General features: G+C 42.1%; 1 protein-coding gene across 4 annotated transcripts in view; it reads right to left on the reverse strand.

The window, feature by feature from the left end:
• Positions 1-18,261, reverse strand: part of cd276 (CD276 molecule) — an 81,445-nt gene that overhangs the window by 7,598 nt on the left and 55,586 nt on the right. For 3 of the 4 annotated variants that reach the window (XM_034076757.2, XM_034076746.2, XM_034076750.2), the window contains 3 exons: positions 15,585-15,722; positions 11,975-12,016; positions 4,697-4,735 (listed from right to left, as the gene is read on the reverse strand). In XM_034076757.2, the coding sequence (XP_033932648.1) occupies positions 4,713-4,735; positions 11,975-12,016; positions 15,585-15,722 (203 nt within the window). In that variant the 3' untranslated portion in view covers positions 4,697-4,712. Of the gene's footprint in view, positions 1-4,498; positions 4,509-4,696; positions 4,736-11,974; positions 12,017-15,584; positions 15,723-18,261 lie in introns of those variants that run through there. The other variant, XM_071207233.1, reaches the window with a different exon arrangement.

The following is an 18,261-nucleotide window of genomic DNA, read 5'->3' on the forward strand; positions in this document are numbered from 1 at the left end:
GCGTTGGTTGACAGCTGGCGTATGTATTTGGAGAACAGTGGATTTTGACCCACATTTATGACAGTGGTCGAAGAGTTAACTTCAGTGTCAGTGTGAAGAGGAGGAGACGTGTAAAACCAACCCTCTTCCTACACAAAGAAAGGTGTATCAAATGAAGATGTACTCATCTGAAACCCCTCTTTTAACGCCTGCCTACATCATTCTATTTTTACTAGACCAGGGGAAAACAAGCCAATATCAAGTTTTATTTACTCAACACAACTACTTCCATTAAAGTTTCCAGAAGCACAGAGTTGCCATAATGATCAGTGTGCAGTATTTATGATAGCGCACAGCCACTAACGATGGAAAACAATCCACAACATATTGAGTGTGCTGCAGAGCCGTTGACTATGTTATCAGCGCTGGGCCGCCAGTAATGAAACTATAAAAGTTTGAATGGATGAACATAAGTCAGGAATGAACACATGTATCGATAAGGCAAAGGTTTATGAAAACAAAGTGCCGCCACATTAAAACGGCTTAATTAAATGCAGAGCCTTGCTTTGTTAAATAAGATATGCTGCACTCTGCATAACTGCTTTAATCGATGGCAAAACTGCCACACAAATATTAGAATAATTGATCCAGGGTGATTCAGCAGCAGAAAGGTCGAGGGGCTCGCAGGATATTACCTAGCCATAACAGTCTCGGTGAAGGTCAGTGGATACTACGGTAATAACAAATGTCCTCTCTTTGACTCCTGCTGGCCAGACTTTATTTTAGTTACAGGAAATGACTGTCTGCACCTTCCATCATCTTTTACTCACTCTGCATGCTGCGGCTTTATGGCAACGGCCAGTTAGGGTATAATAAGAACAAGCTGTAACTGTCCAAGCTTGTAATAAAAGTATTCACACATCAGAATTAAAGTAAGAGTTAGAGGAATGTTTAAGGAGAGATAAAGTGTGTGTCCGTACTGTATGCTAATGTGAGAAGGGAGTGAAGTAGCTCATAGACGGTGGAGCAGTATCTTCCAGTTGTCTCTGTCTCCTCTGCCCATACTGTACACAAACACATTACAGACATCAACTTGACATAGTACATGTGTACTGTTTTTCAGATGCTGTTAAGTAGAAGCTTGAGGGGACTTCTAGTACAGGTTCCCCTTATTAGTTCTTGATGGAAATTCTTTTTGGAGCATTCACTAGAAAGCAAGGAAGCTGGAGACCAACCTGATGTCTGACACACTGAAGGTTTATTCAAAGTATTTGCCAAGAGAAATGGCAATGGAAACAGGGCACAGAGAAGTGTTCACACTGTTTGCCAACGTCAGTTCTCCTGAAGTCTCCATGGGTCTGTATTTTTAACAGATTTTTAGGCTGGTAAAATACATATCTGCCTGCGGTCAAAACATGTCCATACACTAAAAACAGCCACCTATTATATTCTATTACTATCTGTCATGTGTGATCTAACACTGAGCAACTTACTTGATTGATTCTTAAGATACAAAATACATTTAAAGACTACTTTTTGAATCTACTTGTTCTTGTATATTTAAATAGATATGATTCAACTAAAAAAACATGTAACACGTTTAATAGATTTGAAATAGTCCTGAACAGCAGGGAATCATCAGTAGCTAGATGCGTCGAATTGTGTCTCATTTTCAGACAAAAGACAACCCATCAAGCATCAAAATGCTTTTATCATTCCAGCGCAGAAAGTGACAAAAAAACGTCAATATCTGTCGAATTGAGTGCCACTCAAATGTGTCTAAAAACATCCAAACAGCTATTTCACAAAACAAAACAAAATCCTCTTCCCAAACTGTGCTGTGTTGGTTACACAGTGTAGCGTTCCCAAAATACCTTCAGGGTGTCGGGCTCTCCTGGCCCATAGAGGCTCATGGCCATGGCTGAGTGGACATGGGGCCGGTGGGAGTGTCCCTCTCCCAAAGGGCCACAGGGGCCAGCACCTTGGCTCCCATTACTATCAGATTGCCTGCCTGCTTACCGCTGTATTACTTCTGCTGCTCTTAGTCCAGGTCAGCCTGCTTCTAGAGCAGAGTCATTTCAAAATAGGGAACACAGCTATACAGCTTTATTTCCGATAAACCACTGGCTGCCTTCCTGGCATTTAAACATGGCCAAAAGCCAAACAGGAGGGTGAAGACATACTGAATACTGCCACACACCAGGTTATGAAATAGCAATAGAGACAGAGTGTTCACTAATACATGTATTCTATTCTACATCTATTGACATGTATATAGACTTTTTGCATAACTTTTTATTTTGTATTTTTGTACTTTATTATATGTTGCATTGTTGGTGGAGCTCAGGTCACAAGAAGTTCATTGCCATTTCTACACTGTAGCATTGTGCATAAAACCTTTGCATCTCTGAATCTTGAAAGTATGAAGTATAAATATCCTGGTCTCCAAAGTACATCTGGGGAATTGGGGCAGAAAAGCAGCTAAAAGAGGCGGGACAGACCAGTCTGCACTAGCCAGGTGAGGCAATCCCCACTGCAGCAAAATGGTCCACCTCCACCTTTTGAATGCGCTCAGCAGGGGGTCACACACAGAGAGGGAGATGCATATCAGCAGGCAGGAAAAAGCATGAAATCTGGTCAGGTACTCCAGAGTTGCCGCCATCTGTGGTATATATTCTTTGACGAGTTATCTACCAATGAGGTTCCTGCAGTCTGGTCACATCATTGCGTAGATTACATAATGTTTTTCCATTTCTGACAGGAACAATGCAGTTACTAATGTGTGTTCCCAGTTATCAACACTTCTCCTTCTGTCAAGTTGCTCATCTAGGTCATGTGCTAATCCAGAAAAGACCAAAGATTAAATAAAGTGGGCAGTCGCATATACCCAGACATATACACAGGTCAGAGTGCCCTCCTGTCTGCCTTTTCAATACAACCTATCCAAGAAAGGCCAAAATGATGATGTGTTAATAATAAAATATCCTTGTTAAAATGTCATCAGCCCATTTAAGATGATGTTGCTGATCTCCCTTCAACCGGCTTCTCCTGCTGTATGAGATGTGGACCTGTACATGGAGCTGAAAGTCAGGTCACATACAAAGAGAATACTTCCTTATAACTATATTAAAGTGCACCTATCATGCTATTAGGCATATGGGTCTCAGATATATACACATATATAAAAACATGTCTATGATGTGTTTTGCTCAAAATACAAACAGATCATGCATTTTAGACATCCCACATATCCCTCTATTTCAGCCCTGTTAGAGAAACGCGGATTTGGGGTCCTTAGCTTGAAAAAGAAAAAAGAGGAGGCGGAGCTAATGCCTGATCAGAATTCTACCGGAGATAAAGTTAAATTCTGCTGTGATAAAACGTCATCCTGTTCTAAACCACGTCAAGGAATATTTCTGAAACAGTATGGAGCTCAAATGCTTTTTCTCTTGCGGGTTTATCACATCCTTTTTTTATTTACAGCTTTTTAAACACATGTGCTCTCCATTACAGGTTAGCTGAGTGTTAGCGAGGCTTGCTAATGTAAACAAAGATGAGATTACATCCAAAACATGTCAGGCATTGTTTCTGATAGCAACTTTCTGTGGGTCCGCTGCCGATTTGACGTCATATCGGCAGCAAATCTGTATCCGCTCGTTGTACCCCCGTTTTTAAAATATGTGGGTACGGAGGAAAAGAGAGAGGGTTTTATTTTCTGACGTGTGTGAGTTCCCCGACGCACCGGGGACACATAGTTATGTATAAAAGACTTTTTTTGCATGCACTTTAATATATATCATATGTTTTTGTTTTTAAATAAGCATAAATTACTTCTACACATTGCCATCAATTGATACCACAATGTATGCTTTGCTTTACTATTAGGTGGGCCTGTTTTATACATTGCTATAGATTTGAGTTTGATCGATAATATTGATATTCAGTTCTTATGAAATGTTACTGATCACTTCTTAATTACTACTCAAGGGCTAAACAGCGAGTTGGGGGTGGGGGGGGGGGTTGTCTTCTTGTCAACATAAACAAATACAACCACAAATGAGATTTATATTTTAGCATGACATAGTAGTGATAAAGTTTGACCAATGTCAACAGGAACAAAGCAGACTTTTTTTACCGTTTAAGTAGCAGAGAACGTATTTTTCTCATCTACAGTAATACTTGTTATATTTGAATCTTGCTTTTACATTGATGAAATGAGGATTTGACAAACTTGAATCCATTAACACTATGTTCTTAACCTTATGATGTAATGGTCAGCTCTTCACAGTCCAAAGTTGGCAGATTGAAAACGTCACGCTGGCACTGAACGTGAAGTTATGCACAGCAGGAAATAGAAAGAAATGACTCCCACATTAAATGTTTACCATTAATTGGACTCTTACAGCTTTGAGCAGGCCGGGGGAATGTATGTGTGCATGCATGATAAAATAAAATAGATTTGTCATATCAGCCAGTGACCCTGTGATTCCTGAAATCAAAATGTCAAGACTTCTAATATTCCCCGACTGTCTGCTAAATGAATGCAGCCGAGCCTCATTACAGCAGCACTTACCCATAACCTACAGAGGCCCTGTGTCCTCCAGAGAATTACGGCTGACAACACAAGGCAATTGTGATAAGCGAGAAAAAGTGTGACAACAAATAAAACACACAGCTGTATTTAACACACAGATATTCATAATGCAATCACACTCACCTTTTATCTCTGGACTTTAGCTATTCAGGAGCGTCATGGCTGAAACAAAAAAAAATGGTGCAACTTTTAACGATCTGAGAGGAATTCAACTAAGTCATGTAAGCATCAACATTTATGTATTTGTTTATTCCACACATGGCAGTTATTGTATTGTATCACAAGGGGTAAGACGTAATTTTTACTCAATGGACAACATTTTGTTTGACTTTTCTTAATGTTGGGTTAAGAAGCTAAAAAAGCACACCGAACGTTTAAAATCATGCTAAAAACATGTTTACCCAGGTGTGCTGTATGATGAATCATACTAGATCAAAATTAAGAGGTATATTATGAGCATAAGTAACCCCCCCTAAACACTACATATGGACAGCGGTTGTGCTGTGTGCAAAAATTGGAGAACTTGGATCTAAAAGAGACTGTGGGAAGTCTCGTTTAATACACTTTAAGAAAGTAAACATGTACACTTTACAAAACGTGTACACTTACACTGTTTTTTTATAGCGCATGGTGGACATCTTATTTGACCTGCCCCTTCTTAAAAGCAAAAACAAAAAAGTAAAATAAAAGCAATATTCTTTCAACATAACTTTGTGTATTGCCTTAAGGACCAGAGCATCATTACAGGCTTGGTGGTTGTTGTTGCGTCCCCTCCTCCTTCAGCACCCCCCCCCCCCCCCCCTCCTCTGCGTCCCCTCCTCCTTCAGCACCCCCCCCCCCCCCCTCCTCTGCTCCATCTCTGTGCACCAACCTTGCCATGGCTAACAGGAAGCAGAGGGCACAGCGCTTTATTTAATTAGTCACAGCAGCTGAGTGCTCATGTGGAACCAAACAGGGGAGGCAGATTGGGGTAGTGAGATGGATAGGCACTCTCCCACCGGGCCTTGGCTGTGCTGTCAGAGGAGCGTAGATTACATGACAGAAGGGGGATGAGGGGGGGTTTGGGCGGCAGGAGGATGTAAATGGCGTCGGTACCGGGGGATTCATCCCAGGAAAAGGATTGCTTTCACTCCTAAAGTTCCCCTGTCCTCTCACCAAAGCTCCTTTTACACTGTTGCACACTGAGGGGGTTTGACTGCTTTTATTAACGGTGACAACACTCATTATTCCAACTGATTTAGGGGCTGTTATTGTTCCTACATTTGTTTTGACAATGATCAGGCGGCCTTTTCCTCCACGGGCCAGCAGATAACCTTCCAGAGGTTGCAAAGTAGCTCAGTGCTGCAAGTCTTTCAGGACTTCCTTCCTTCAACTAAAGACAAGTTTGCCAGCAACTTGGAATCTTATTTTTGAAATCTCATCATTCTCACATTGAAGTTCTCTATAGCAAGAAGGGAGAACAGCATCTACAGGAAACACCGATTGGCACATAATTAGAGAGTTCTGGTTATGCGAAACCTACATGTATGTTTATAATTTCTGCAATTTATAATTTCCATTGTTAACGACCAAACGGTCTTGGCTTTCAACACCAAAACAGCATCTTTCGGGGTTCGACACAGTAGTAAACATGCAGCTGACTGTATGGTGCTGAACCAGCAGGCAACATGAGTGCAGTGCTTGAGTAATGTGCGCAACTACTAAGCAATGGTGTGCTGGGAGCTCTTTTAATTAGTGCTCTTGAAGTTATCCGGTGACCCACATCTAATAATGAAGGCAACATGAATGTTCTATTTACATATCTTTAGTTGGTAATGTGTGACCGTTGGGAGTGCCCAGTGGCTGAGTGTGCGCTGCCAGTGAAAAGGGAGAGCATGTCAAGCCGAGCCGCCTGGGGGCTGCTTTCTAAGGCCCTATCAATTCAAACTAGCAATGTGGAGTGGTATGTTAGACCTGCAGGTCTGTCGAACTGGGTTATGTAAAGAACACGGTGTGCAACTTTTTAATAAGCCTTGGTTTGTTAATGCCATGTGTCCAAGAAGTTTTTGTGTGCCATTATAACTCCTGAGGTGTTTCCCTGGGGCCCAGCGAACATTTCGAGCACATTTCTTCCACATCTGCAAAGCCAATTTAAAAATATAACTGAAATATTTTATTGTTTACATCATTGTTTTCTTGCAAGCAATCGTCTCCTTTACTGCATTTACTGGAATCTTGCTGAATGTGTTGGTACGTTACTGCCACCAAATGCTAGTGAATACGTTTTGAAACCGTAAAAAACAGGGCCTGATTGAAAAACCATTGCTCTGACGTGCCTTTGAAGTAATTGGAAATCATTAAAAGATAAAAAAAAAAAAAAAAAGATTTTAAGAAACCAAATGTATTACATTTATTTCTCCAGTCGTTGTTGGCTGTTTGCAATTATCCAATTTCCTTTTTCCAATTGTTATGGTTACATGGACATAAAGGATAAGAAATTGCCTAACTATAGTCAAACTAACTCTATGTTTAATGGAGAATATTCCACGAGACAGCAATTGAACCATACAGACATATTTAAACATCTTAAATGAAGCAGTAAAGATGCTACACTTAGATTGCCATGACAGACACAGGGTGAATTTGTTCCTCATGCATTAGGGTGCTGTATTTTCATTGCTATGTGAATAACTCAATAGACAAGATAGAGGGGGATATAATAAGCGCAGAGGTGACTTTGACTGGTACAGCTGTCCTTGTTTCTGTCTGTCTGCTCGAGAGTCACCTTTACACAGTCTTAGCTAGCTGGCTTCTTAAAATCATTTACGGAGATGAGCTACTGGGCTTGAAGCTTTAATATGATTTGAGCAACTTTCAGTGGTGGCCTTGGCGTGAAGGAACCAGAATGTGGTAAAGGGACGGGCGTCCTTGTGCATTAAAGCCCACTCTTCCCTAACTTCCCACCTTCACGGGACCTTGGCTCGGTTAAGAAGGGTTAATAAAACCGTTTTTGGCATGTAGCTCCCTTTTCAAAGGGCGTGTCAAATTGTTCTTTCCGACAATTCTTTGTCTATAAAAGAACTGGGTCACCGACTAACACTCTTCCAGGGATGGTTGCTAAGACCTGACTCCTTGGAGTCCAGGATTTAGGGAGAGACAGGGGCGAGTGCACACAAACTAAAGCCAGCTTCTGACAGGAGGAGCTGCACTTGCGTGACTGCAGCCCCCTCTAAACAGCACATCATGCTCAGATTACTGAACACACACTTCAGGGAAGAGGTGGGGAGGTGAGGGAGGAAACCAGCACTGTACTGCACATCTGTGTGGATGTAGATTAGTGTGTAGCATTGCTTCTCTATCAGCAAGTGGTGTGTGCCACCCTTTGTATCTGTGTGGACCTGTGAGTGAGTGTGAAGGGGATGCTCTTGGCGTTGGCACCTGCATATACATCCAGAATTTGAGCTCCAGTGTTTGTTAAACAGTATTTGCCTCCGCTGTAAAGGCAACAAAGGGATCCTACCCCATTGCAACGGAAAGCGCCCAGGTCCCTAGTTATCACTGGTTATTGTTAGAATCAGGCTGGCTTTGAAAGGGGAGGCGCGCTCTCCTTTGGACAGCTCATTAAGATAACACACACACGTGGCTCCCCATCATCCTGGGTTTATTAAAGTGGGGCTCATTTCGGCTCCTTTGTCTCATGCAGGAACCTCTGCCTTTGTCAGCGCAATTGGAGCCAGATGGCAAAACAAAGCTTCCTGTCTGGAGTGCTTACATCGTGATCTCTGAAGGCACAGCCATTAGCTTGATTTCACCAGTTCACCGCCCACAACGTCCACCTGGATCAACCAGGTGCGTGACGAGAGGCAGCAAGAGCGAGGGGGGGGCTGCAAGTTTCTGTCTTGTCGCTGGAGTACAGGCGTACACAAGTCTCCAGGCTCAGTCCTTTGCCCTTTCCCTTCAGCTCAATCTGAACTATTTATGCCTCATTACCACTGCAGAGTTCCTTTTAACTCACTTGTGGTACCAGGTGCTGTTCAGCTTCCTCTGCAGTTAGTTCCCCCTCGGCGTAGGCAGTGTTTTAATCTAACCATCATAGTATGTAATGACATCATATTTAACTCAACACTTTCTGTATCCTTGCATCCTTACGACAGAGAGGTCGAGAATGTACAGGATTTGGTTAGATGGCTTTTTAAATAGCAATACTTGCGGTTGTATTTGGCGGTAGCTTGGCTATGTAAAGATGGCTGGTTAGCAGTACGTACCGTGTTTAACGAGTGAACATTTTCTCAGAAGGATCATCTGCAGTTTTTTTTAACTCCATGTTCTAGTATGGGCTCGGCTCACTTCCAACGCGATGCCAAAAAAGTACCTGAAACCAGGTATTATCGACACCTTTCGCTAATTGAAAACCCAAAAAAAGGATAGTTCCAAGTGAGTCCAGTTCAGTAGAGCCGGGCCTCACAATGCCGTGTTAATGCACCATAAGTCTAACTAGTTGTGGGATGGCTGACCCCGCTTCGGGCTGCACAGATCTTTCTGACACATTCATGAGAGAGGCATTAGAGAGTGAAAGTCATTGTCCCCCTTCACTCGGAGACTCTCCTTCACCTCTCAGCTTATTAAAATCACATGGTATTAACTTTGCCGTTCACAGAAAGGCTAAATAATTCAATCAGACTAAAGAAGGAGTCAAATGAATAACTCTAATGACATTAACGCTTGAGGGAGAACTGCTCAGGACTGTGAGGGGAGCCACTGAGGCTGGGCCGGCAAAAGAAGCTTGCTCTGCTTGCTAATGGGCAAATTAATTCTGGACTCATAAGGTCACAGTAAGCAAAATATCAAATTACTCTCATCACAAAAAAAAGAAGCACACACGGAATTATTTAGTCCTGCTTCGCTAGTGTTATGAAAAGAAAAAGACGAGTTCCGAGTAAAACCTATAACCCTTTTCAAATCTGAACTTAAAGCAATTTCGTCAAATAGGTGAAATATACTGAATAGGTATAAAAGGAATAGTTTGATATTAAGTAATATGCTCATTTGCCTTAGATGAAAAGTTTAATACCACTATTTTGCCTGTCATGTAGAAATGAAGCTCTACACTCAGCAACTACAGCTGCACTTTGTGTTTGAAGCATATTAGCAAACGTGTTTGTGCTAACATGCTACACTAAGTTGACAATCATGCTAAACATCGGCTTGTTACCATTGTTGCTATGAGCATGTCAGCATGTGTATCTAGCCCAACGCAAAAAGTAAAGCTGTCTACTATTTTCTTTGAAACATTAAACTTTCTAAATATCATAATATTAGCATTGTCATTGTTAGCATATCGATATCACCATTTAGCTGGAAGCACAACTTTACTTAATGCAGTCTAAAAGGGAAAACAGCATGGCCGTCGACTCTTAATCTTGTTCATTTGTATTGCCTGGTTTAATGCGGGACTTTGTGGAATGTATTTTTACCAAGGGGCAAAAAATAGATACGAAAAACATTTGCGAGTGATTCAAACTTGTTAGATTTTAAAGAAGAGTGACCTGTCAGAATCGGTGAAGCATTACGCGGTGCGAGGGCTGTCACAGGTGATGTCTGTCCACTCTGCTGGATGATTCGTCATAAAAATGCAACGTGTTCAAAGTGACAATAATATGCATAACACATTTCAGCCTGCACTGGAGAGAAAAATCAATTTGGCTTGGGGAAAATGATCGTTTAAGTTCAGGACACGGCAGCACTATTGTTGGCCTTTTTTGAAACTTGAGGAACTTGTTACCATTGAATTTATAGACAGATAGATGTCAGGGTTACAGCTCTAGCTTTAGGGGAACGTATAATGTAAATGTAAAACAGCTTGTTGGCATCACTAAATTAGTGCGCCAGTCTTTCTCTCTCTGCCTCAAACCCACAAACACACACTCACAGCGCAAGACTTGTGCCACTGGGTGAGTGTGTTGAATGGATTTGGTGCCTGGAGCATGTCTCATTTCTCACCTGCACTCGTGCTTCATCAGCATGCACTCACTCTTCAGTAAACAAACTTAACATGCAGGGGTCCCTACCATCCTGCCACCTGGGCTCTTTAAACATAGGTTAAACTGTGGGTGAATTGATATGTGTTGTGACCTCAAAGCTTAGCTTGCAAAGTAGATGTAAAGACTGTAACCCAATTGTTCGAAAAATGTAGATTAAGATGCCAAAGAGATTTTGCACGTGTTGAACTAATTGCCCTGTGTACGCTCTGGTCTTCCCGCTTGGTCCACCCTTCAGTGGATGAAATGCTCCGTTGCCTGTTCCTGACAGTGTTTACAGACGTGCATGGCTGCACCCCTCCAAGTGGTGAATGCTAAATATTAAACACATTTCAACATCAGTTTCTTCTAAAGCAGGGGTGTCAAACTCAAGGCCCGGGGGCCAAATCCAGCCCGCGACTTCATTTCATGTGGCCCCACAAGAGCTTGCAAAAAATATGATATGTTTATTATGCGGTTACATGCTACTTTACAGAAGCACGTTGCCAATAAACTACATGTCCCACAATGCATCTCAGAATTTGACTTTTCTTTTTTTTTAAATGTCACTTATTTTATTTATTTTTTGACTTTTTTTTCAGAATTTGGCTTTTCTTTTTAAATCATTTTGTGGCATTCTCACTGAAGAGACTTGCAATTATTTTCCCTAGACATCGGCTTTCAGACGTAGTTAATTATGAAGTTATTTCCCTATCCGATAATAATCCAATGCAGACGCAATAATGTAATATAATACATTATTTTATATATATTACATATTCATATATGTATTTGTATATAGTCTTAAAGTTACAACCGGCCCTTTGAGTGCAAGCTTAATGCTAATGTGGCCCGCAATGAATTTGAGTTTGACACCCCTGTTCTAAAGGTTTGCAACTTTAACTCTGTTCAATGCTGTGGAATCGCATCAAACCAAATCAGCAAATAATCAAAAATAGGGTAAATTCTGATCCACATCCATATGTTATAGTCTTGCAACAATATAACATTCCAAGAAGGATATTTTAGATTAAGTTGTTATCCACAGAACCTCCTGGAAAACAACAAATGTAAAATGTTCTAGGGATCATTTATTATTATTTGTGTTTATTTTAGAAATGTGATTGTAGGGTTTCAAACCGAATAGAATGAGGGTAATATTTATATTATTTTATATACAGTAGCTATTTTAAAGTATTGTGCCATAAGAAAAATATATATTTATGGAATATCTTTAAATGGATGAAATGTGTCTCTTATACAGTAGAAGGGTTCATAACTGGATGTGCAGCTGTTTCCTGACCAGCTTTTGTCACCAACTCCCCTCAGCAGTGCAAGCTAAAACACAAAGCAGATCGCTGATGAACGCAGAGGCTGAGGCTCGACCAGGTGTGGATTTGCTGACCTGTCTTTGACTCCTCTTCTTCCAGTTCCTTGGCCTCTTTAGCTGTGGGGAGACAGAGGAGCCATTATCAGAGAGAGCCACAGTACAAAGGTCACTTCTTCACAGGCCTATGGTGAGCTGATCCCTCACAGCTCAGAGGACAAGCTGTGGTGAGAGAGCTATATGACCACGAAGCTCCACACAATTCCCCCCCCAGCCGCCGCCTCAAAAACACACGCACCTACTCACAGAGCCGTACCCACCCTTTAACCTCCCATCCAGCTCTTTTGCAAAGACAGTAATCACATTAGGCTTTAGCTGCTGGCTCTCTGGAAACCCACAGTCAACAGAGTTAGGGAGGCAAACCAGTGATGGCTGTCACACTTACACACTTACACACACACACACACACACACACACACACACACACACACACACACACACACACACACACACACACACACACACACGCTAAAAATAGATCAGAGCATCCCAGCGCCTGATATTAATTATATGACACATATCACATCGATTGGGCTTGAAATTGAATACTTCGAGTCTGATACATGAGATTAAACTGGTTATTGAGCAAAATGAAATGTCAAGGCAGTACAAGTCATTTCTTTGTACTCCTATACGTCTTTCCTCGATTCAAACGGCCTCACATCACATTCTTTAGTTTCTCCTCTGTGTAATGTTGTATAATGAAATGAGATTTTGTTTTTGTTTATTCACTACGGTGCCTTTATTCAAGTCTTAGCGTTGACAGATGGCATGACACATGGCAAAGGGTCCCAGGCCAGATCCGAACCAGGGTCCTCCACACTGGGACCTAGCCCCTAAATGGGCTGCCAGCTCTACAAACCGAGCTATTATATGGCAGTCCGAAATAGGATTTTTTTATAAAAGGTACAAAAACTGTATTATCTATTTAGTCAGAGTAAAATATAGCTTTGGGCATATGTTCTAAAATGTTGTTTTGGTAGACAAGATGATATTTTGTTGCAAACTTAAAACAGAATGTCTACGATACCTGTGTGAGTTATCTTCTTAATAATGCACTTTGAGAGTACAATCCAGAAGAACACCTTGGAGAAAGCAACATATACCACTGGTTCACTTCTCCAGCACTGTGGTGTAACATTGTGTGAGCCTGTTAACCTTCACTGCTTCATTCAACACCTGCAAATCAACCACGAGCCCCTCCACTGTGGCGGCGGCGGAACCACCTCGGGGGACAGGGCTTTGATAGGATAGTGAAGCTCATTTAAAAGGCACCTTAAAGTAAGGGTGAAGGCGAGGGCATCCACGGGTCAGGGAGTGAGAACTGCTTCCCTTGTACATTGAGAGTGTTACAATTGTTATGCCCCTGTTGGCTGCTTCCCAGATGTGTGGGGGTAAGGAGTGGAGCGGTTATGGCTTAAGCACAAAAGCTGGACAAACCACATAAAAGACGAGAGAGTCCGGGGAAAGAAAGCTACTCAGTGAAGCCAGAAGAGTGTTACTGTTTCTCATCATCCTCCCTTCTGCCTCTGTGTCTCCCCCACAGAGAAGTGGTGCAGCACGGCTGCTGCTGAATCTCTTTCAACACTGCCGTTACATCATGACTGTTACAAATGTAAGCAACGGCAAATGTCCTCTCAGTAAACTTATAGTACTATAGATACACTGATTAGTGAGACATTCTTGCACCCAAGAAACAGCGGAGCCGTATTATCTTTAAAACCGTTGTGCGGATCTGACGCTTAATGTCGCCGGAGTTTGTGCTGATTAGGATTTAATTCATTTTCTCTCCCTGCGAATACCAACTCTTGATGACGAAAATGAAACTATTTTACTAATTTGATAAGGAATTGACTAATGTCTGCTTTTATGAACATGTGCTACATAGATGTGAAATCATCGACGTGTGAGTTATTTAATATGAGTCACATGCACACAAAGGCATTTGGTAGAGCTGAGGCTTCACCCCTGTGAACATGTGCACCAATGCGCTCAAACCCCCCCGAGGGGTACCACGGCTTCCCTCGTGACTTTCATCCATCACACAGGGGAGATCCGTCCCATGTCACCTACCGATGAGCTCCGAGCGTAAGTCTGATTAAATCATATGCTTATCTAAATGTAAAATATGCTTCGGAGAAATGGAACAGCGGCACCGGATAGGTCACTGAAAGCATAACTTAGATTCATAACCATTATGTAAAAAGGAACTGAACCATGCTGGTGTTTAGACACAACACTGCCTCTGGAATTGAGCGTCCACAAGCGACTCGGCTCTGTTGCGATATAGGATGCTCCACATACATTATGACAGGTAAGAAAAATGACTTACTCCCTTCTCCACTCTCCCTGACCCTCACTACCCAGACACGGTTAAGAGAGTCAACTTCAATCTGACCATAGCCGGCAACGCCATTAAAAGATAAGACAACTACAATTAGGTTGCACTTCCCTGCTTCCTGCCCTCCCCTCAGCTCTGGATATGTGCTTAACTATTTTAAGCCCTTCCACATCTGTATTCATACAGTATCATTTTATCAGAAGAGTCTGCATGGTGTGTGAATAAATCGACGTTCCCACTCTTCAGTTTCGTGCTTGGAAAAGACCAAACACTGCAGAACAATTGCCTACAGGGTAGAGAATAAGACTTAACATTTCAACAAGGCGGACAGTCGTTGACCACATAATCAATCCCGCCTTCGGAGCAGGCAGAAATCGTAGCTCCCCCCCCACACACTGAATAAAAGGGCCCAACAACCCTAGGAGCCTCTTGACCCGTGGGAGGAACTGCATTATATTTCTCTCTTTCCATTTCATTTGATTTCATATGTTTCACGGAGCTATTTACTCTTTCCTCTGAGTCTGTGTCACTTCCATATTTATTTTAAACCTCTGGGCCCTGGTGCAGACACTGGCTGACCTTTATTTAAATGTCTCCTCCACTATGAGCGGATCTCATTACAGCAGAGCTGGTGGCTCTGCACTATCTATCTCATTTCAAAACTTTTTCTCTTCGCACTTGCGGCGATCCTCAGCCATTCTGCACCGCTAATTACTGGACCCGAGTAATGATGTCCCTTCCTGCTGAAGATATGTGTCCCACCATGCGAGATCCTGCCTCTGCACATTAAGCAGAACTCCCTCTGGATTCCCAAAGTTCCTTGAGCAGTTAACATCTCATCACTGCTTGCTGCTGCTGCTGCTGCTATCTCTCTCACCGCTCTTCTTGTGCCTCCCACATCATCAAGGCAACATGTCGCAATTATGCAAATCAATTACTGACCCACTATGTGCTTAGAGGAGTCATTCTGCATGTATTAGAGGCCCTGCAAAGGGTTGAAGGGGCCAGAGAACTTGATAGGTTAGCATCCATTATTCAGCAAGCCCTTGAACTGTGTATGTAGGCTTTCACTGTCCACGAACGAATCAAGACATATTTTATTATGTTGTGCAAATAGCTGCAACGTTCTGAGATTTTATATTGCCATTAACGAAAGCTAAAAAACATGGTTTTATCTCATTTTAAGGATTAAACATGGCTTTTCAAGTCATCACCAATGACTTATACTCCAGTGCTGAATGTGCAGAGCCTCCCTCCCCTCCCCCCTCTCTCTTTCTCTCCCTGTACCTTCTCTCCTGGCCTCCTCGCAGCTCTCCTTGATCTTCCTGCTGCACACGGCAGCCAGGGCGATGAGCAGCACCAGCAGACAGACGGCCAGGCCAATAGTGACCCACAGAGCCACCGGGGGGAACGCCATGTTCTGACCTGAAGCAAAGGGCAGAGAGAGGGGAGGGCAGAAAGGGGACAGCCTCGTTATTCACTCTTGCAGAGTTAAAAATCGGAGCACAACTGTCACTAATGTATCCATCACTAGTATTTGACCATTTCGATATTGTTGGCAGCACGTGGACAGTTTTTGAAATGTACCTGAATCTATCTTTTCTGTACATACGGTCACAATGTCTTTTTTGTCATATGGATTGTCTATGTTTTTAAACAAACAACATCTATTACACATTGGTCCGTCTTGGGAGAGGGATGCCTCTTCTTTTCTTCCATTTTGTTCCAAGATTTGTACTCAAGGGTCTAAGGACATAGGGTGTAAAGCCCCTTAAGACAAATGTTAAGTGTGTGATATAGGATTATATAAATACAACTCAATTTGATTATCATAAAAGAACAAGACTTATCCATACTGCAGAACAGGAAGTGAAACATGGTTCCAACGTCATCGTCGTAAGCCTCGTCATATTGTCTCTGTATAACTTTTGACTCATAAATAAAGGGATATTTAGAGAAATTAGAGTGAACCATTACTCAATGTGAGCAGAGTATGAGCTGCTTGACTAGTGTCCAATTAAGACACTTGACTCACTCAATTGAGTCCAGATGGCAGAGAGCGATGCAGGCACATAAGACCGTGTTGTCATTTCACTCATAGAGCATTGGCACAGCATTAAGAGGATGTTGGCGCTAACTATCCCACCCCCTTGCCTTCTGCTACACATTGCTCAGATGTTCTGATGCGTTTGATTTAATATTCTATAACTTCTTAATGTCTAAGAATTCAGTATATTTCAAATAGAGGCAAATTGAAAAACTTGCACGCCACATATTTCTGTGTAACTTTTTGATGATATTTTTTTACACTCAAATCACTTTGAAGACAATTAGACATCAAAGTGAGTTACAGTATGTTGGCAAACTGCACATTGATGAGAAGGAATACAAACTGGTCAGCAGGACGAAAATATCAGAGACACAGACACATTTCCCAGGGGTTTTCAAACCGAACGGAGGGAGAAGAAAAGAAAACAGCCGAGCCGCTAAATACTGTAGCTGCGAGCCTGGCTTCAGCACCAAAGAGAGTGCCCGCTCTGGGAAGATAAATATAATTAAAAAAAGACTGAAAAATGACTGCCATTGGAAAGAGGAAATGACGGAGCATCTGGAAAGACTTTGCTTCAGCTATGCAGAAAGGCTGCAGCCCAGCCAAGATGGAGGGCAAATAAAGGCGTGACTTTGGAGGAGATTCTCAGATTAAAATCCAGTCCATCTGATGCTCAGAAGCAAATATACCTGATTCTCCGCTCTGAAATAACCCAATAAATATTTGATTTATTGCCATTTCATTTTGTACAGACATTAGAGGTCCCTAGAACATGACACCAAATAACTTTAATCATCTGACATTTTCCTAGCCCTAAGGTGATCTTAATAACGGTTGTTGTGAGTGAAATGTCACAACAGCTATTGGATGGATTGCTAGAAATGCTATGAAAACAGACACTAATATCCCCTCTGGATAAATGATAACTTTCGTGATCCCTTTAACCTTTCATAAAGTGTCACCCTCATGTCAAAGTTTTAATTTGTCCAGTTAATCGGTGCGTCAACTTCAAAACATCCCCATCAGCCTCAGCTGTACTTCATGTCCAGTGCTAATGTGCTAATGCTAGCATGCTGATGAAGCTTAACTAAGATGGCTACCAAAGTAAAGATTACCCCTGCTTAACATCATCATGTTAGCTTGACACCATTAGTATTTAGCCCAGAGCACCACTGTTTCTAAGTACCCTCCTTCAGAGCTGCTAGCATGCATGCAGATTAGTCGTGTTAATACTACTTCTTGGTTAAATGGCCGTATCTGATAGAAAAAAATGCCTTAAATATAACATAGAGGCAGTTGTCACGTCGACAGATACTCATGTTTATTACATATACATATTTCAATTTTAAGGTCAACATAGTCTGCTTGAACATATATCTATTTAAAGAGAAACACAAGGCACTATAAAGACACTCTAGTGCTGCTACTGTGCAGCAGAATAAACAACCAAATGTCACAGAGAAAGGATAAAATCTGGAGAGTCAGTCTTGTCATTTTGATGAAGCTGCGTATGCCTCCCCAGGCCGGCATGACTGATGATACCGTGGCTCGCTGTCCACCGAGCCTTTCACTCTGTTATATTTAAAGAATGACCATCGGGGAGCCACTTCTTACAGACAGCGAAACCACAAAACATGTATGAAAGCGGAATAATCATACACAAGCCGTTCACGTCTTAGAAGTCACAACAGTATGTGTCGAGCTCTTTGTGGCGAGTGAAGAAGACGCCATGCATGCTCTTGTTTCCATTGTCTTTCTCATTCTCTTTTCATTCTCACACCTTCCCACCACACTCTCCCTCCCTCAAGGCAGGCTGATAAAGACAAATGCCATAGTCGGCTATCATTGCTACGCCGGGACCCAGAGGGCTGCAGGATCATATTTTTCTTTTTCTCTTGTTTGATGATGTGATTT

Source organism: Pseudochaenichthys georgianus, chromosome 3, assembly GCF_902827115.2.
Source record: "Pseudochaenichthys georgianus chromosome 3, fPseGeo1.2, whole genome shotgun sequence".
NCBI lineage: Eukaryota > Metazoa > Chordata > Actinopteri > Perciformes > Channichthyidae > Pseudochaenichthys > Pseudochaenichthys georgianus.